The sequence below is a fragment of the Garra rufa genome, chromosome 2, assembly GCF_049309525.1.
Source record: "Garra rufa chromosome 2, GarRuf1.0, whole genome shotgun sequence".
NCBI lineage: Eukaryota > Metazoa > Chordata > Actinopteri > Cypriniformes > Cyprinidae > Garra > Garra rufa.
In genome coordinates this window covers 13,818,383-13,836,491 of record NC_133362.1, presented here as the reverse complement: position 1 = coordinate 13,836,491, position 18,109 = coordinate 13,818,383, and the positions used below count along the sequence as shown (strand labels likewise).

The 18,109-nt window shown below is 35.3% G+C and overlaps 1 protein-coding gene across 1 annotated transcript in view; it reads left to right on the top strand.

Moving 5' to 3' along the window:
• Positions 1 to 17,650, top strand: part of LOC141325861 (uncharacterized) — a 44,268-nt gene extending 26,618 nt beyond the window's left edge. Inside the window, exons 20-27 of the mRNA XM_073834589.1 lie at positions 161 to 205; positions 890 to 934; positions 1,047 to 1,109; positions 4,091 to 4,126; positions 9,563 to 9,607; positions 10,047 to 10,199; positions 13,789 to 13,855; positions 14,705 to 17,650. Of these exons, the coding sequence (XP_073690690.1) occupies positions 161 to 205; positions 890 to 934; positions 1,047 to 1,109; positions 4,091 to 4,126; positions 9,563 to 9,607; positions 10,047 to 10,199; positions 13,789 to 13,855; positions 14,705 to 14,874 (624 nt within the window). The 3' untranslated portion in view covers positions 14,875 to 17,650. The remainder of the gene's footprint in view (positions 1 to 160; positions 206 to 889; positions 935 to 1,046; positions 1,110 to 4,090; positions 4,127 to 9,562; positions 9,608 to 10,046; positions 10,200 to 13,788; positions 13,856 to 14,704) is intronic.
• Positions 17,651 to 18,109: the final 459 nt, after the last annotated feature.

Here is an 18,109-nt window from a genome sequence, read left to right as displayed (position 1 = left end):
ACACACACACAGAGATACTCAGAGAATGATTTTGGAGGACTTGTCAAGCACAGTTGGTTTTGAGAACAGAAAGAAAAGCAATCATTGTGTTTTTCTGACATGTTCTCAGGCGGTTTTGCAGTAGATTTACATTTACATGTGTATGTTTGTGTGTTTTAAGGGTGATCCTGGTTTAGCTGGTCCACCTGGTGTTTCTGGTCCTACTGTAAGTTATTCTGTTGTTATTTTCCTGCTTTCAAATTACTGTACTACACAGAGAACTATTTATTATTTAGGAAATAAGCTACAACAAAAGGTAAATTGCACAAAGCACAGCAAACGCCCTCCAACCCCTACAGGCTTCACTATAGTCACAATATTATTGACAACAGTTTTCATGAAAACACTGTTTTATTACATCAATTTATGAAGTGCCGTCATTCTGCTAGAATATGGATTTTCAGTTGGGAGTGCGTCAATAGTGGTTCTATCTCAAACAAGTTTTGTGAGTGAAAATAGGCCTTAAGATAAGCCGAATAAATTATTAAAATAACTTTAGATGTAGCTAAAGATGGTAAATGTTTTATTGTAAAATTAATATGCAACACATTGGCCAATGTTGAATATTGCTTATGCTCTGTTTCCATATTTTTGTCTTCTTTTGTCTTCTATTATCTTCTTTTTAGTTGTGTTGGATAAGCATATTTAATGCAGCAGTTCATATGGGACTTTTTTATGTTGAAGCTGTGATGTTTTAGTGATTTGTCACAAGATAAAGGTTTCATATCACATATTAATTTTTAGATAAGAGCAGTAGATGTTTTAGCCATGTTCCCAGCCTACAAGTGCTTTAGAAGGACACCAGGTTTGAGGTCTAACTCTTTCCCCTCCTCGTTCTTGTAACTCATAGGGAAAGCCAGGTCCGCGTGGTGAGCCAGGGATCCCAGGAGAGCCGGTGAGATTTGCTTTGTTGCTTGTTAGCAGCTGTCAATCATATGGCAGGTTTTGGCAACAGGATGATGCGAGACTGATGATGTCCCATTTTCCCTCATTGTCTTTCCACACAGGGAGAACGAGGGCCTGTGGGAGAGACTGGCTTCCCTGGACCTGAAGGGCCTCCTGGATCCCCTGTAAGCAATAGTAACATATGACATCTGTAATTTGTGTAGTGTTGCACTAATGAACCAATTTATTTTAAAAAAAATTTTAAATGTTAAGATCTTGGCCCCGGGGGTCCCTGGATCTACGCACCTCTATGCACCTGGCTGTGATCTACACCCTCTATAATAACACTTAGTTCTCATTAGTTTCTGTCCTCTGTTCTCAACTCTGTGATCTTATAACAGATTGATCCATTGTTTGATCCATCCTTGAATTGCAGACTAGATTTAATTAACTGATTAGTCTGCTGATTGATTCACAGTTTGTACTCACTGTGGATTCAGAGTTCTGACAAACATTCAGTTGGTTTTTCTTTTTTCCTTCATTCTTGATTTTTGCTCACTGGCCTGTAGTTTGATTCAGATACTGTGCTGTTTCTAATTAGAAATCCCAGAATGCTATAAATCACTGTAAACAAGCATTGGATATATACTACACATACAGGTATACAGGTTTAGATTGGCTGAATTGCTATGATTGACCCTAATGTAGTGTGATTTAGCAGCATACAGCAGAGCTCTGTGTCAGATTGTTCTCTACAAACCACAGCGACTGTTTTGGGCTGTAATATCTCACTTCATAGCACAGAGTAATCTCCTCGTATTCTTCTCTGTACTGTGGTGTTAAACCCGGCTGATTTGTGCTGTGGTAATGAGTGCAGTCACTGGGGTAAACGTTTGATTGGCTGTCTCAGTGAAGGAGTACAGTAGCTGTTCGGCTCTCATATAATTGCTTCGTTATTCGCACAGCAGTAATGCCTTCAGCACCTCCGCTGAATACACTGAATTCCCCAGAGGAATTCCTGTTTCTACCAGGTGATATTTTGTGATTTATTCCTAGTTTAGATAGCTTGAGTCCTAATTGTTCACACTTAACCTTAGTTGAACGTTGTGCACTAAACTAACTACAAGTATGAACTATACTACGTCAAAGTTGACATAGTATTTGCAACACGTTTTACTTTTGTAATGTGTTGTATAGTAGCACCAAGAAGTGTGTGGATATTTTAGACACACTTAAACATGCATGGATAGATGGATGAATGATAGATGATTGAAATATGATGGGTTAGGGTTAGAGAATGATGCATCAATGGATGAATAATGGATAGATAGAAGATGGTTGGATGATGGATAGAAAGAAGGATGGACGATAGATGATAGATGGATAGGTAGACAATGGATGGATGCATAGATGGATGATATAGAAAAGGATGGATAGTTGATAGATGGATAGAAAGAATGATGGATAGATAGATGATGGTTGGATGATTGATGGATTGAGAGAATGATGAACGATGAATGGATAATTGATAGATGGATAAAGAGAACGATGGATGGAAGAATAAATGATAGAGGGATAGAGAGAATGATGGATAGATAGATGATTGTTGGATGATAGACTGATAGAGAGAATGATGGATGGATGGATGGATGGATAAATGGTAGATGGATAAAGAGAACGATGGATTGAATGATAAATGATAGATGGATAGAGAGAATGATGGATGGGTGGGTGATAGATGGATTGATAGATAATAGTTGAATGGTAGATAGAGAGAATGATGGATGGATAATTGATAGATGGATAAAAAGAACGATATATGGAAGGATAAATGATAGATGGAGAACGATGTTTAGATAGATGGATAGATGGTTGGATGATAGATTATTGATATGATAGATGAATAGAGAGAATTATGGATGGATGGATGAATAGATGGATAGTAGATAGATAGGTGGATAGATGATGGTTGGGTAATAAATGGACAGAGAATAATGGATGGATGATAGATGATAGATGATTTTTGGATTATGGATAGAGAGAATGATGGATGGATGGATGATAGATGATGGATGGATTGATAAATAATGGTTGGATGATAGATGATAGAGGGAATTATGGATGTATTGATGAAGATGCATATATAGATGATGGTTGGATGATATATGGATAGAGAATAATGGATGGATGGATGGATGGATGATAGATTGATAGATGATAGTTGGATGATAGAGGGAATGATGGATGGATGGATGCATAGAAAGATGATGGTTGGATGATAGATGGATGGATGGATGGATGGATGGATGGATGATAGATTGATAGATGATAGTTGGATGATAGAGGGAATGATGGATGGATGGATGCATAGAAAGATGATGGTTGGATGATAGATGGATGGATGGATGGATGGATGGATGATAGACAGATTGATAGATGACAGTTAGATAATAGATGGATAGAGGGAATGATGGATGAATGCATAGAGAGATAATGGCTGGATGATGGATGGCTAGAGAGAATGATGGGTGGATGGATGGATGGATGGATAGATGATGTTGGATGATAGATGACAGATTGATAGATGGATGGATTGATGCTTAGATACTGGTTGGATAGATGGATAAAGAGAATGATGGATGGATGGTTGGATGATAGATTATTGATAGATAGATAGATAGATAGATAGATAGATAGATAGATAGATAGATAGATAGATAGATAGATAGATAGATAGATAGATAGATAGATAGATAGATAGATGATGGATGTATTGATATAAAGATGGATTGAAAGATGATGGACGGATAGAATGTACGATTGATGGATCATTAACTTTATTTCTCATAATTTTCTGTTTCTCAATTTGTCATTTGTATTGTTTCACACATTTGCAACTTTATATCTTACAATTAAACGTGTATTTTCAGAATCTTCTTATATTTTCTCTCAGCTTCAGCTTTTTCACTCAGTATTCTGAGGTGAAAACTTGCTTCTATTTTTTACTTCTGTCAAACTTCTAAAAAATATTCTGAAAGCATTTTTCTAATAGCATCTCAAAACATTTGTGCTCATTGTGGCTCATCTATTTATCCATTTAAATTATGACCAATGCAGAGTTGCTATGATTGTAAAGATTGATGGTAATGTTTTATCTCCTCCACAGGGACGGCCAGGAAAAGATGGAATTCCAGGCTATACGGTATGTGTGCGAACAGTATATGCATGAGAGAGCTTTGGCTTCAGCTGTACTGTGTGTCTAAGATGATAACGTTAGTAGAAAATTAATGCTTTTACTTTAATACATGTAGCATCTAATAACTTGGGCTCTAATATTTTGCCAGTGAGTGGTGGATAGCGGTTAGACTCGGATCCATGCTGGTCCACATTTATCTCTGTCTCACTCGATTTCTTTCTTTCCCAAGCAAATAAAAACCCAACACTAGTCATTAGTCTTGTAAAGTTTTCAATAATAAGACCACTTACTCACTGCTAATGCTCTCCATTGTGGATAAAATCCTGCCCATGAGCCATTAAATCATGAATAATGCATGCGATCACTAATTAAATGTCCCTTACAAACAGGGTTTGTAATTTCGAAAGCCTTGTCACGTCAAAAAAAAAAATCAGTTCTCTGATGCCTTGTCACAACACAACGCATATCTACGGTGGAACTGTGTGACAAATCACACTTCTGCACTTTACAGCAGCGAGCAGACACATCAGAGAGCCACCAACACACAACTCGCATATATACGCCTCCGTCACAGACAGACAAACACTGTAAATGCAGGAAGCATCTGCAGATCTTAATGAGGTGTTAGGGAAAGAGCAGAGGATGAGTCAGAAGTCAGTTCGCTTGCCGGCCATCTTGCTAACGCCACTTCAGCTATTTTGAATAGTAATGCAACAAGTTTTTGAGGTTGAAGCTGATTAGCTTGTTCCGGTTTGCCTCTGTCAGTAGTTTTTAAGCATTAAGAACAGTGTTTTTTTTAGTAGTATTTATATGCGGTAATCTAGTGATGTCGGAACTCCAGCCGTTTCATCATTTGTATTAGTCCGCTTGCAGTATTTCTCACAGCGAGTGTCATGATGGTTGCCCAAATCCACTATAATTTAATAAATTATTGTTTTTGTGTCACGGAATGTAGTTTTAAGAGTTTAAGAGATGTACTTGGTTATATGCAAGCCTGTTTGCGCCACTGAATAAAAAAATATCTTTTTATCTCACAATTTTTCTCAGAGTTGCATGATACAACCTTTTTTGTCAGAAATGTGAGATATAAACCTAATTCTGAGAAATAAAGTCAGAATTGTGAGATATAAACTCACAATTCTGTGAACATAGTCTTTATATCTTGCAATTGCTAGTTTATATCTCACTATTCTGAGAATAAATTGCGAGGAGTAAAAGAGTAAGAATTGCGAGTTTTTATTGCAATTCTGAGAAATAAAGTCGCAAGATCTTGATAGATCTAAACTTGCAATTTCTAGATATGAACTCACAATTGCAAGAAAAAGTGTCAGAATTATGAGATGTAAACTTGCAATTCTGTGAACATAGTCTTTTTTTCTCCTCAGAACTGGACTTTATAACTCGCAATTGCTAGTTTTTTTATCTCACAATTCTGAGGAAAAAAGTCAATTGCGAATAAAAGAGTCAGAATTGCGAGTTTATATGACGCAATTGCGCGAAAAAGTCAGAATTGCGAGTTTATATCACATTCTGAATTTATGACGCAATTGCGAGAAAAAAAGTCAGAATTGCGAGATGTAAACTCACAATTGCAAGTAAAAGAGTCAGAATTGTGAGTTTATATCTCACAATTCTGACTTCAATTGTTAATAAAGATGTCTATATGAAAATTTGATTCAATGTTTTCGGAGATGTGAACTCCATATATATGTATTTTATTTTATTTCAGATTTGTTTCAATTGCGAGTTTATATCTCACAATTCTGATATTATTTCTCACAATTGTGAAATTATATCCCGCAATTCTGACTATAACTCGAGTTTATATGACACAGTTCAAGAAAAACTGAAGAAATACAAGAAAAAAAAGTCAGAATTGTGAGATAAAAAGTCACAATTGCAAGTTAAGTCAGAATTATGAGATATAAACTCGCAATTCTGTGAACATAGTCTTTTTTTTCTCCTCCGAACTGGACTTTATAACTCGTAATTGTGAGTTTATATCTCAAAAAAAGTCTGAATTTATGACGCAATTGCGAGAAAAAAAGTCAGAATTGCGAGATGTAAACTCACAATTGCAAGTAAAAGAGTCAGAATTGTGAGTTTTTATCTCACAATTCTGACTTTTTTTCTCAAAATTAGTTCATATAAATTCACAATTGCGAGTTATAGTCAGAATTGCGATATAAAAAGTCCCAATTGCAAGTTAACTCAGAATTGTGAGATATAAACTCGCAATTCTGCGAACATAGTCTTTTTTCTCTTCTGAACTGGACTTTATAACTTGCAATTGAGAGTTTATATCTCGCAATTCTGACTTTTTTTCTCAAAATTAGTTCATATAAATTCACAATTGCGAGTTATAGTCAGAATTGCGATATAAAAAGTCCCAATTGCAAATTAACTCAGAATTGTGAGATATAAACTCGCAATTCTGCGAACATAGTCTTTTTTCTCTTCTGAACTGGACTTTATAACTTGCAATTGAGAGTTTATATCTCGCAATTCTGACTTTTTTTCTCAAAATTAGTTCATATAAATTCACAATTGCGAGTTATAGTCAGAATTGCGATATAAAAAGTCCCAATTGCAAGTTAACTCAGAATTGTGAGATATAAACTCGCAATTCTGTGAACAGTCTTTTTTCTCTTCTGAACTGGAGTTTATAACTTGCAATTGAGAGTTTATATCTCGCAATTCTGACTTTATTTGTCGCAATTGTGAGATTATATCCCACTCTGACTTTTATATCTTGCAATTCTGACTTTATTTGTCGCAATTGTAAGTTTATATGCTGCAATTCTAAGAAAAAAAAGTCAGAATTGCGAGATGTAAACTCAAAATTGTGAGAGAAAAAGTCACAATTACCTTTTATATATTTTATTCAGTAGCGGAAAGGGGCTTCCATATGTTTAGACTTCAAATAATGTGGTTTGTTAATAAAGATGTCTATATGAAAATTTGATTCAATGTTTTCGGAGATGTGAACTCCATATATATCTATTTTATTATTATATTTTATTTTATTTCAGATTTGTTTCAGTTCGGAGTTATTATATTTAACTACAATGAAAACCATTTAAAGCAAAAATTGCTTTACTAAATGAAACTGAAATAAAATATATTTATTAAAAATTTGTAAATTTTTGGACTTGAAATATTACAACAACTCAAACTAAATAAACTAAACTTAATTTTAAAAAAATCAATAAAAGCTATATAGACATATAAGAAATGACTAAAACTTCAAAATTGAAGTGAAAGCACATATAAAAAAATCTAATTCAAAATATTAACAAACTGTAATCATATAGAAATTATAATAAAATAACATTGTTTCAATTAATTATTTTTATTAGTTTGCATTTTATTTGTTAGCAGAACTTCACAGCCTTGAGCCAAGATGGCGGATTTTAAAGTGTGATTTTTCAACAAGCGGTTCACCTTTTTCCCCCCTTGTACTGTCTCTGGATGAGTCAAGGTTCAAATGGGAGCAGATCATCTGGAGGAAGTTCACTGGCCTTATTTTCGTTTTCATTCACGTCACCATCTTCTCAAATGGCACGACTGCGTGTTTGCGGGGTGTTGGACCACTCATTGAGATTTCCTCTATTTTCTTTTCCCCCTCCCTGCTTCGTTCGTGGATGGCCGTCTGTCTCTTTCGGTGGTGCAACAGTGCCATCTAGCAGGAAGGAAGTTTCTCGCTCCTCTCCATTTCCATCTCTTTTATGGCAGGGGCTGAGGGAAACACAATTCAGTGGGCACGGTGATGGCTTTAAGCTCTCCTCATCAGGAGCCTGGGAATAGAGAGGAGGAGAGAGAGTGTTAGACATTGATGGGGGTGTGGATGAAAGCAGATGGTTGAGGATGCTTTCACAAAGTGCCGCCCGCTTTAGAAACGCAGGCTAGATTGCATTTCTTTTTTTTTTGCTCGGCTGCTGTAATCCAGCAGGAGAATTTGATACAGAGATGTTCCCTGAGGAGCCGGTGGGAGCCGTGATGCGAGAGAGGAGCAGAGATAGATGGGAAAGCGAGGGGAGGGAGAAATGCAAGAGTGGTTTTGGAGTACAATGAGAGGTGTTTTCTCTACAGAGAGGAGATGGAGAGAGAGGTTTAAGAGAAAGAGAGATCCAGAGGTTCACGGCTTTGATGAGTTTGGGGAGAAAATGGTCATTTGTAAATTCCTCCGAGCTTTTTTGCTCCGCTCTCGACTGAATAACTGGAAAAGTTGGGCCATTAAAGCAGCCAAATAATTTCATTCCTCTAATGTGACTTGGGACAAAAAAATGAAAAATAGTGCAGTTTAGCCGTCTATATGTATGAGGGTTTACTTCAGGGACCAAAAAAAAAAATGTGCCTAGACGTTTGCTAGATCTGACAAAATCACCCTTTGGAGGCATCCAGGGGCCTTTGTAGAATAATTCTTTAAAATTATAAAATTTTATATATATATATATATATATATATATATACATATACACACACACACACACACTGCCATTCAAAAGTTTGGGATCAGTAATATCTTTTTGTTTTTTAAAGAAGTCTTTTTGATACTTTCTGCTCAGTTTTCTGCTCATCAAGGCTGTGTTTATTCGATTAAAAATTCAGGAAAAACAGCAATATTATGAAATATTATTGCAATTTAAAATAGTGATTTTCTATTTTAATATACTTTTAAAATATAATTTATTTCTGTGATGCAAAGCTGAGTTTTCAGCATCATTACTACTCGAGTCTTCAGTGTCACGTGATCCTTCAGAAAATATTCTAATATGCTGATTTATTATCAAAGTTATTATCAATGTTGGGTGATACTTTTTTCGAAAATGTTAAAAAGAACAGCATTTATTTAAATGGAAATGTTTTCTAACAGTACACACTACCATACATTTTTTTCTTTCTATTTTAGTTGGAAATAAATGAATACTTTTTCATTCAGCAAGGGTGTGTTAAGTTGATAAAAAGTGATAGTAATAGTTTATGTTAGAAAAGATTTCTATTTTGAATAAATGCTGTTCTTTGTAACTTTTTATTCAGCACAGAATCCTGAAAAAAAAGCATCACAGATTCCAAATAAATATCAAGCAGCACAACTTTTTCCAACATTGATAATAATAATATTAATAATAATAATAAATTACCATATTAGAATGATTTCTGAAGGATCGTGTGACTTGAGTAATGGCTAATGAAAATTCATATTCATCCAAATATATATATATATATATATATAATTTATTTATTTATTATCTCATAATAATACTTTTTCTGTATTTTTGATCAATTAAATGGAACTTTGATGAGCATAAGAGACGTCTTAAATAAACATTAAAAATGTACTGATCCCAAACTTTTGACGGCAGTGTATATGTATATAGTTTTTTTTTTTTTTTTTTTTTTTTTTCATTTCTTGGATTTCTTTTTTATGTATTTTTACAGGGAGCCACAGGCAGAACTGGAGACAGAGGTACTAAAGGAGAACGGGTAAGATTTTCATATTTTGTTTGATGGATTACATACAGCATAAAAGGGTCAGAATCCAGATTATAGCCAGATCATATGTGTTCTAAAATGAACATGTTTTCAGTTTCTAAATGTTGTTGATGCTTTTAAACTTTTTGTTCACCAAATCAACATCAGCATGTAAAAAGTCATTTTGTCATGTGACAAGAACTATAAAAAATGTAAATCTCGAAAAAGAATGCATATCGTTAAACATATCAGTGATCAAAAATAAACAACTGTAAAATGCATTGCTTTACTAATGACTGCAAATCTCTAATCTCCACATATTACTTTTGATGATTTGCATTGTGCATTGAATACAACCAGATGCTATTAGCAATTAAAGTTGAGGGAGCTCATATTAGCCGCCTTGTGTTGTTTACATTCTGTTGTTTATATTCTGGCTTTGCCTTTGCAGGGAGATCCAGGGATTCCAGGAGAGAGAGGAGTACAGGGAGAAAGAGGCAAATCTGGAGAAAGAGGGGCCAGTGGTCCTCAGGGGCCGGCTGGACAGAAAGGAGAACCGGGCGCACCTGGATCTTCAACAACACCAGGGACTGTCAATCTGTTGGTGTGTATACAATCCTACAGTTACAAGCCATAGAGAGAGAATGTTGTATCGGTTGTGTGCATTTTCCATTTTCCAAATGAAATAATATTCATATAATCGTAATATTTTTTTTAAATAAACCACTGAAACTTTCAACAAATTGTGTTTTGTAATGTATTAAATTATTAATATTAAATTGCCAGTAATATTTTTTGTTTTGTTTTTTTGAAGTCTTTTATTTTCACCCTGGCTGTATTTAATTGATAAAAAAAATACAGTAGATTTTGAGAGAGTATATTTGAGGTTGTTTCCTTCAGGTCTGCTAATACTGAGACCAACATGCATAAACATTCAAAAGTTTGGGCTCAGTAAGTTTTTTTTTTTTTTTTTTTTTTTTTTTTTGTATTTTGCTTATTAAAAGTCAGTTGTTGTTGTTGTTGTTTTTTTTTTTTCAAAAATAACAAATTTAATCCATTTTAAGAACTGAAATATTTTGTTAATAATATAATATAAATATCTGTACTAATTCAGTTATATTAACAATAATTTCATGCATTATACAAATCATGATATTATGTGTATCATATGTTTTTAAGTACATTTATTTAATCATCTTTATTCAAACACTTAATTAAATGTGTACACAATTTGTTGAATGTTTAAATGGTTTAGTTTAAAAAATAATTCAAATTTTTCAGACTATTATTTTATATATTCATATGTCAGGCTTTACAGGGTTACACCAACAGAGATTTACAGCAATAAAGCAACTGGCAATCATTGGTTTGCAATGCCAGTTGACGGTTGAAGCAATTTGAAGCAACATCGGTGGTACATGAGCATAAATTTGTTGGTGTCAAGAAAAAGGATTCAGTGTCAAACAGTACGTCCCATTTGAGATTTTCAGGAGCACAGCCAGTGGCACAGCCAATCAAATAAAGCGTATAGGGCCTTCAGCAGCATGGACACCCACTACAATCAACTGTACAGCCACTCGATAACCTCCAGCAATAAAATCACTGTCAGTGTGAGCCCTTTCCAGATTACAGTGACTGCGTACTCCTCTGGAGGTGGAGCACATCTTTGACCTCAGTAAAGATCCAGTGGCTGGCTTTTTCCCAATCTGCACCAGCCTCCTGGCCCCCATCCCGAATCCATAACCGCAGGTCACCCCGCACTATTCAGAGGGCAACCGTCATTGATTGCTTTGTTGTGCATAACACACGCGTGAACTCTCCAGAATAAATAATTAGTAGCTCTGCATAACAATAATTACCCACACGTGTTCACAAAGCCATCAGCCTCTGAAAAGCGCAGGCTGCAGCAATGAGCCGCCCGCTGTGATGCCTATATCCAACGCTCTCACTCCCAATCCAACAAACTCACAGCCATGTCACTCAGGAGGAGACCATTAGGAGTGTATTGTGTGTGTCGCAGGGGTGGAAGGATCTAGTAGTGTCAGGCGCTCTACGAAACTCCACCTCTAAACCACACACAGACAAAACAACAAACATTAAAGGGATAGTTCACCCAAAAATGAAAATTTTGTCTTGTTCCAAACCTATAAGACCTTCATTCATCTTCTAGACACAAATGAAGATATTTTTGATGAAATCCAAGCTTTCTGACCCTGCATAGACAGCAACATAACTATCACGTTCAAAACCTAGAAAGGTAGTAAGGATATTGTTAAAATAGTAGTGACATCAGTGGTTCAACCTTTACTTTAGAAAGCTACAAGAATACTTTTTGTGTGCAAAAAAGATAAAAATAATAACTTTATTTAACATTTTCTTCTCTTCCGTGTCAGTCTCTCATGCATGTTCACAAGAGTAGCATGACACATGTGTGTGCATTCCTCTGCTTGTGAACAAGGCACAGCGCATCCCGTTTCTTGAATAAAGTTGTGTTCTTTGTGCACAAAATGTGTTCTTGCAGCTTCATAAAATTATGGTTGAACCACTGATTTCACATGGACTATTTTAACAATTTCCTTACTACCTTTCTGGGCCTTGAATATGTCAGTTGCGTTACTGTTTATGCAGGGTAATCAAAATGATCTTAATCTGTGTTCTGAAGATGAACGAAGGTCTTACGGGTTTGAAATGACATGAGGGTGAACCCAAAAAATGAAAATTTTTTACATTATTTTCTCATCTTCAAGTTGTTCCAAACCTGAAACAATGAGTTCTTTCTTCTGTTGAACACAAAAGTCACCAAATCTGTATTTTTTTCTATACTATGGAAGTCAATGGCTACCATCAACTGTTTGGGTGAGCCATTCCTGAATGTCAGGTTTTTAATGGGATTGAGAGAGTTTAAATGGATAGTTTACCCAATAAAGCTAATTTAGGCTCAAAACTCAAAACTGTATGGCTTTTAAACTTTCACTTTTTTGTGGAACACGGTAGGTGAATTTGTGAAGAATAATCCTTTTTCCTCTTTCATATAATGAAAGTAAATAAGAACTAGGGATATCAAGCTTCAAAAAGGACACAAAAGCACATTAAAAATGCATAAAAAGGAGTGAATGGATTTTTATCATTGTAGGGTGGTGGTGTTCACACACTGCTAAGACACATTAATATGCAAACCCATGTAAAAGTGAATTTTGCATCCGACATTCCCTTTAATGTTTAAGTTTTACAATATTTTTGAACAAATATATGCAGCCTTGGTGAGCATAAAAGCATTCTTTAAAAAAAATGTTGATCGTACCAACGCCAAACTTTTGAAAGGCAGCTTTGTGTGAGGAACAGACCAAATTTTGAGTTGTGATCATTAATTTTGTGAACTGGATACACTGAATCATTGAAAAGATCTGACTCAAAAGTGCGTTTTCTTTCACAAATCAAACATCATGATGAGTAGTCCAGATATGTTCTCTTCAGTGAATAACAACTTTGTTTACAGACAGAAAATGCTGTTAGACTTACCAAGACCATCTTAAAGCAACTATTAGGACTTTTTGTTCCAAGTATATGCATTTGGTCAATCGCTTTTGCTTTTTCCGTACATTTTGCACCGTCTTGCTACTTAGCAACCTTGTAAAGTCGCCCTTCCGTGAAACTGTCTGCAAAGCTTTTCATGTGGATGTCAAAATGGCTTGTGACGCTTGTGTTATTAGGTATGTTGAAGCCTTGACACGAGTCATGTTAAAGGGCTTTTAGACTGATCGCTTAGTTTTCACACCTTGAATATGCATTTGAATTTCACAAGCGTTCAGGTAAGGATGCTGCGCTTGCAGCCCGAGGCACAGAGTGTCGCAGGGGCCTCTGAGCGTTTGACAGAATGGCCTTGAACTGTGAAAGGTATGTTTTTGATTGGAAGGAAGCAGTTTGTTTTCCTACGAGATGTTCTTCAAAATTCAGGCCTCCTCCTGTGCAAAGAAGTGATCATGAACGGCGAGGCACTTTGAGAAGAGATGGTGATTACGCCATTATGTGTCATCCATCCCTTTATCTCGGAGAACTCCAACATTTCTCAGCATGAATAAAACATGAATCGCTGCCATTTTGTAGCTGCACTTTTTAATCTGCAAATCATGTTGTGCTGATGTTTGTTTTCCCTCTCTGCCTTCTTTTTTTCCCCTTTCATTTTCTTCTTGCAGGGCGATACAGCTGCCTTGGAGGAAATTAAAACATTCATCCGAAATGAAGTATTGCGTGTATTTGAAGGTACATCATCTGCCGCCGCTGAGGTGTTTTGTTGTGGTCTCCACTGGTAGATGAGATTTTTTTTTAAGCTATCAGTTTTTTGTGTGTGTGTGACAGGAACTTTGCAAGACATTTAAAAGACAGTCATGAATTTTATGATTGCAAATAAGCTCTTTACCAAAGGACTTTAAACATGAGAATAGTTACAATAAAGTGTATTGATTTTTAATGTTATAATGTTCTCTACAACAAACAAAACTTAGACTTTTTACAATTTTTAATATTATTTTCATTACTTTTTCATTTATTTTATTATTTTTTAATTATTATTTTTAGTTTCATTTTATAAACTCAAGGATAAGTTTAAATTGTTACATTTTTTTATTTTATTAGAATTTTAACAAACTAAGGGACAACATTTTTAATTTTGTTAACTGACAAGCTATGTTCTAATGACAAGGGGCCCCAAAAATGAGAACATTTATTTTATTTTATTTTTTGTTTTATTTTATATTTTTTTAACAAACTGAGGGACAATTATTTTTTTAACAAACTAAGGGACAAATTATTTTATTTTATTTAACAAACTACGGGACAAATTAACTTTTTGTTAACTGACAGCTCTGTTCTATGACAAAGGACCTCAAATATTTTGTTTTACTTTAACAAACTAAGGGACAAATTATTTTATTTTATATATATTTTTTTTATTTTAATTTTGTATTTTATCAAACTAAGGGACAAATTATTTAATTGTATTTAATTTTAACAAACTAAGGGACAAATTGACATTTTGTTAACTAACAGCTCTTTATAATAATATATGCAATAGTAATGTAATTCACTTTTTTAATTCTGCTTTTTTTCCAGAGCGGTTTTCAGACAGTTATGCTTCGCTACAGAAGACACCAGCATCTATATTAGCCGCGCAGGGTCGACAAGGCCCTCCAGGGCCACCCGGTAATGATGGCTCCCCAGGACCCCCCGGAGAGCAAGGACCTCCAGGTCCCCAAGGTAGGAGCCAAAACCCAAAAGACTAAAAATGTTACGGACCTCTTTACGCTGCTCCTACGATGGCCTTGCCTCACACAAAAACCCAGATGCACAAGACTGTGATTTATTTATATGACTCCTCTGTTTCCCCAGTATTAAGCTAAGTTTTTTTGCTTGCTTCTCAAGGATTCCAATTTTTTTTTTTGATCTCTTGGTGGAGAATAATGTGTTTATATATATATATATGTGTGTGTGTGTGTATGTGTGTGTGTGTTTAGTTGCATCAGTTGCTCCTCAGATTGTTGAGTTTTACTGAACTGAGTAGGTTGAGTTCATTTTGCTCTTTTACCCGAGTCAAGCTTTGAACCTCAAGTTCAAAGTAATCTAGTGCAGAAAACTAGAAAATGAACCAGATGCGCCCCACTAAAGGAATGCAAAAATGGCTGCTGATTGTGATATTGGGTGTAAGGGCTTCACAGGAATCTTGCTAGCTACGTCAGACAAGAAAGAAAGCAGATAGCTGCATGACAAAGTGGCATATGGTGCCGAGAGCCTGGCGGGACATATGAAGACGGATGAAGAACCGACCCAGAATAGGAGAATGTAATATCGCCCTGGACAGACTTGTGAGAGCAAGAAAGATAAAGAGAAGAAGTGAGCAGATGGAAAAAAGCCACGCAATATCTCACTTTGTTGGATTAAGCCCAGCAAAAAAAACGAAGGGGAGTGGAAAAATAAGCAATTCTGAACATTCATCAAAGACTGGCAACTAACGTACTGCTCATCTTGAGGTTCTCATCAATAATGACTTTGCAGTTCGGTTCTGCTGCTTCTGTCTGAGTTCTTAAGCACCCTTAACCATTAAGATATGATGTTTTTCAAGATATAACACAGTGTTGTGTACATTTGAGCTGTAATAATTGACAAAACACATACTTTGAGTGTGTATACATTTATGTTATGTTGTGAAGATTGTATTATTGACATCCAGATTGTGTCGATGCATTTTCAACAGCAAGTGAAGCTCTGAAAAGCCACTTTGCCGTGTGTTTAGCTGTGGATTGTGCTTTGAAGATTGCTAGAGAGGAACATTTCTCCACAGGCACAAATCTAATGCGAGGTATCAGGAGGAAATTAAAAGAAGGAATTTTAAACTCCTGCTAAATCAGAAATTCTGCAGTTTTTTTTTCTAATTTGTCGTATGTTGATGTTGATGGCAAAGTTTGCTGGTAATATTTCCTCATTACTTTTCGCCATCCTCCGCTGGAGTCTGTCCTCCTTTGGAATCCTCAATTTAACCACTTTTTTTCACGTGATATGCTAAAATGAATCTTTCATGAAGAAAAATATCTCTGCAATCTCGATCGCTTTAAACGTCCGAGTCACATTAATTCCACTCGGGGTCAGTTTTCTTGCGAGTTGAACTAAATGAGAATCGGCAACGCCAATACGTCTTTATATCCTCTCTTGTGACCCGAAAGAGAAGGCTTCCAAATGCTGGTGTTTCTTTTAAACGCTTTTGCTTTTTTATGTAGTTTTTGTGTCATTGAGCATTATTTGTTAAAGGGATAGTTCACCCCACAATTTAAATTCTGTCATTAATTACTCACCCACATGTCGTTCCAAACTCATAAGACCTTCGTTCATCTGTGGAACACAAATTAAGACAAATTATTTTTTATGAAATCCAAGAGCGTTCAGACCCTGCATAGACAGCAACGAAACTACCATGCTCAAGGCCCAGAAATATAGTACGGACATTGTTAAAATAGTCCCCGTGACATCGCTGGTTCAACCACAATGCTATAAAGCAAGAATACTTTTTGATAAATAATGAGTTATTCAAGTATTCAAATATGAGTTAGTCTAGTTAGTCTAATTTGTTTGGCTTCCTAAAACACCAGTGTGAAACTAAATTAGATTCCACAAATCAAAAGAGAGTTGAGTGCCCTTTAATATTCAGTCAATTTGCTGAATTTTCTGACTTAAGTTTTCTTAGTTAAGAACATGAGTTTAAGCTCTTACTTTGAACTCTCAAAGTACATTAGATAGAATAATTCACCTTTAAAATGTAAAAAAAATTCCCAATTCTTAATTTGTCTTTTTATATCACGATAAATGTCATATCAGTGACTTTATATCACAATATTATCGTATCAAGAGATTTTGATATAGTCGCGTGCCTAGTCAGTACCACAACACTCTCGGATTTCATCAAAAATATCTTAATTTGTGTTCTGAAGATGAAAAAAAAAAATGTATACAGGTTTGGATTGACATAAGGGTGAGTAATTAATGACAGAATTGTAATTTTTGGGTGAACCCTTTTATTTTTATTTTAAATGTGTTCAAATAATGACTTATTCTGTCAAGTTTGATGTTTCTTAAAATGTGCACATGAACCACATACAGTATAGATATGTGGTTCATGCAATTTGAGAGTCATATAACATCATAACATCTAAAACTACTTATGCAACTGTTTACGAAGCTCAAGTGTAATCAGCCATGCTTTTGTATAACATTTTTTTGGGGATAACATTCTGTAACTTTTTTTATTTAAAGCTCCTAGGGTGATGTAATCCTCTAACTTGGTTTCTTTAAAATGTATTTAATTTATGTTTTAAGTTGTATTTTCCTGCATGCCAAGAACATACCCAATTATACTACTTATGCTAAGTGTGCAGTTATTATATGAATGTCAAGTAATGTGTTTTATGTAAGGAGAAATGTACCAGGCTTTTTGATAATCTCAATTCAGCATTTTTAAAGATTTTTGTTTTTTATTCACTGCTGGTTTGTATGAGCAAATCTGCAAATCTTATGGAAATACGAAGCCATTTTAAGAACAATTAAATGTAAATATATTTCTATGTAATATTTCATGTTTGCATTCTCGTTTTTCTTTCTCCACAAGGTTTAGTCTTTTAGTCTGAGTATGAAAAATGATTTTAAATGTAAGGTCTTAGAAAGATGACAGTTTCTAGATGTTCCTGCAGGCTGCGTTTCGCAAGTATTGTATTGCAGCTCCCCCTGCCGCTTTTTTTCCCTGTCATAACTGTGCAGTATGAACTCCCCCCTCAAGCAGGGGGTGATAATGCAGTGATTGTGAGCGGCCACAGGAAGCCATGATGTGATGCCGCAGGTAGAGTGCTGTCTGTCCATGGAATGCCATTGCATTGGATGAATGCATCTGAAGGTGTCCGGATGCACTTTAGTTAGTTAGTCAGTTAGTGTGTTTGCTTGTGTAAGTTGCACATGTACAAAATGGTACTGGTGACA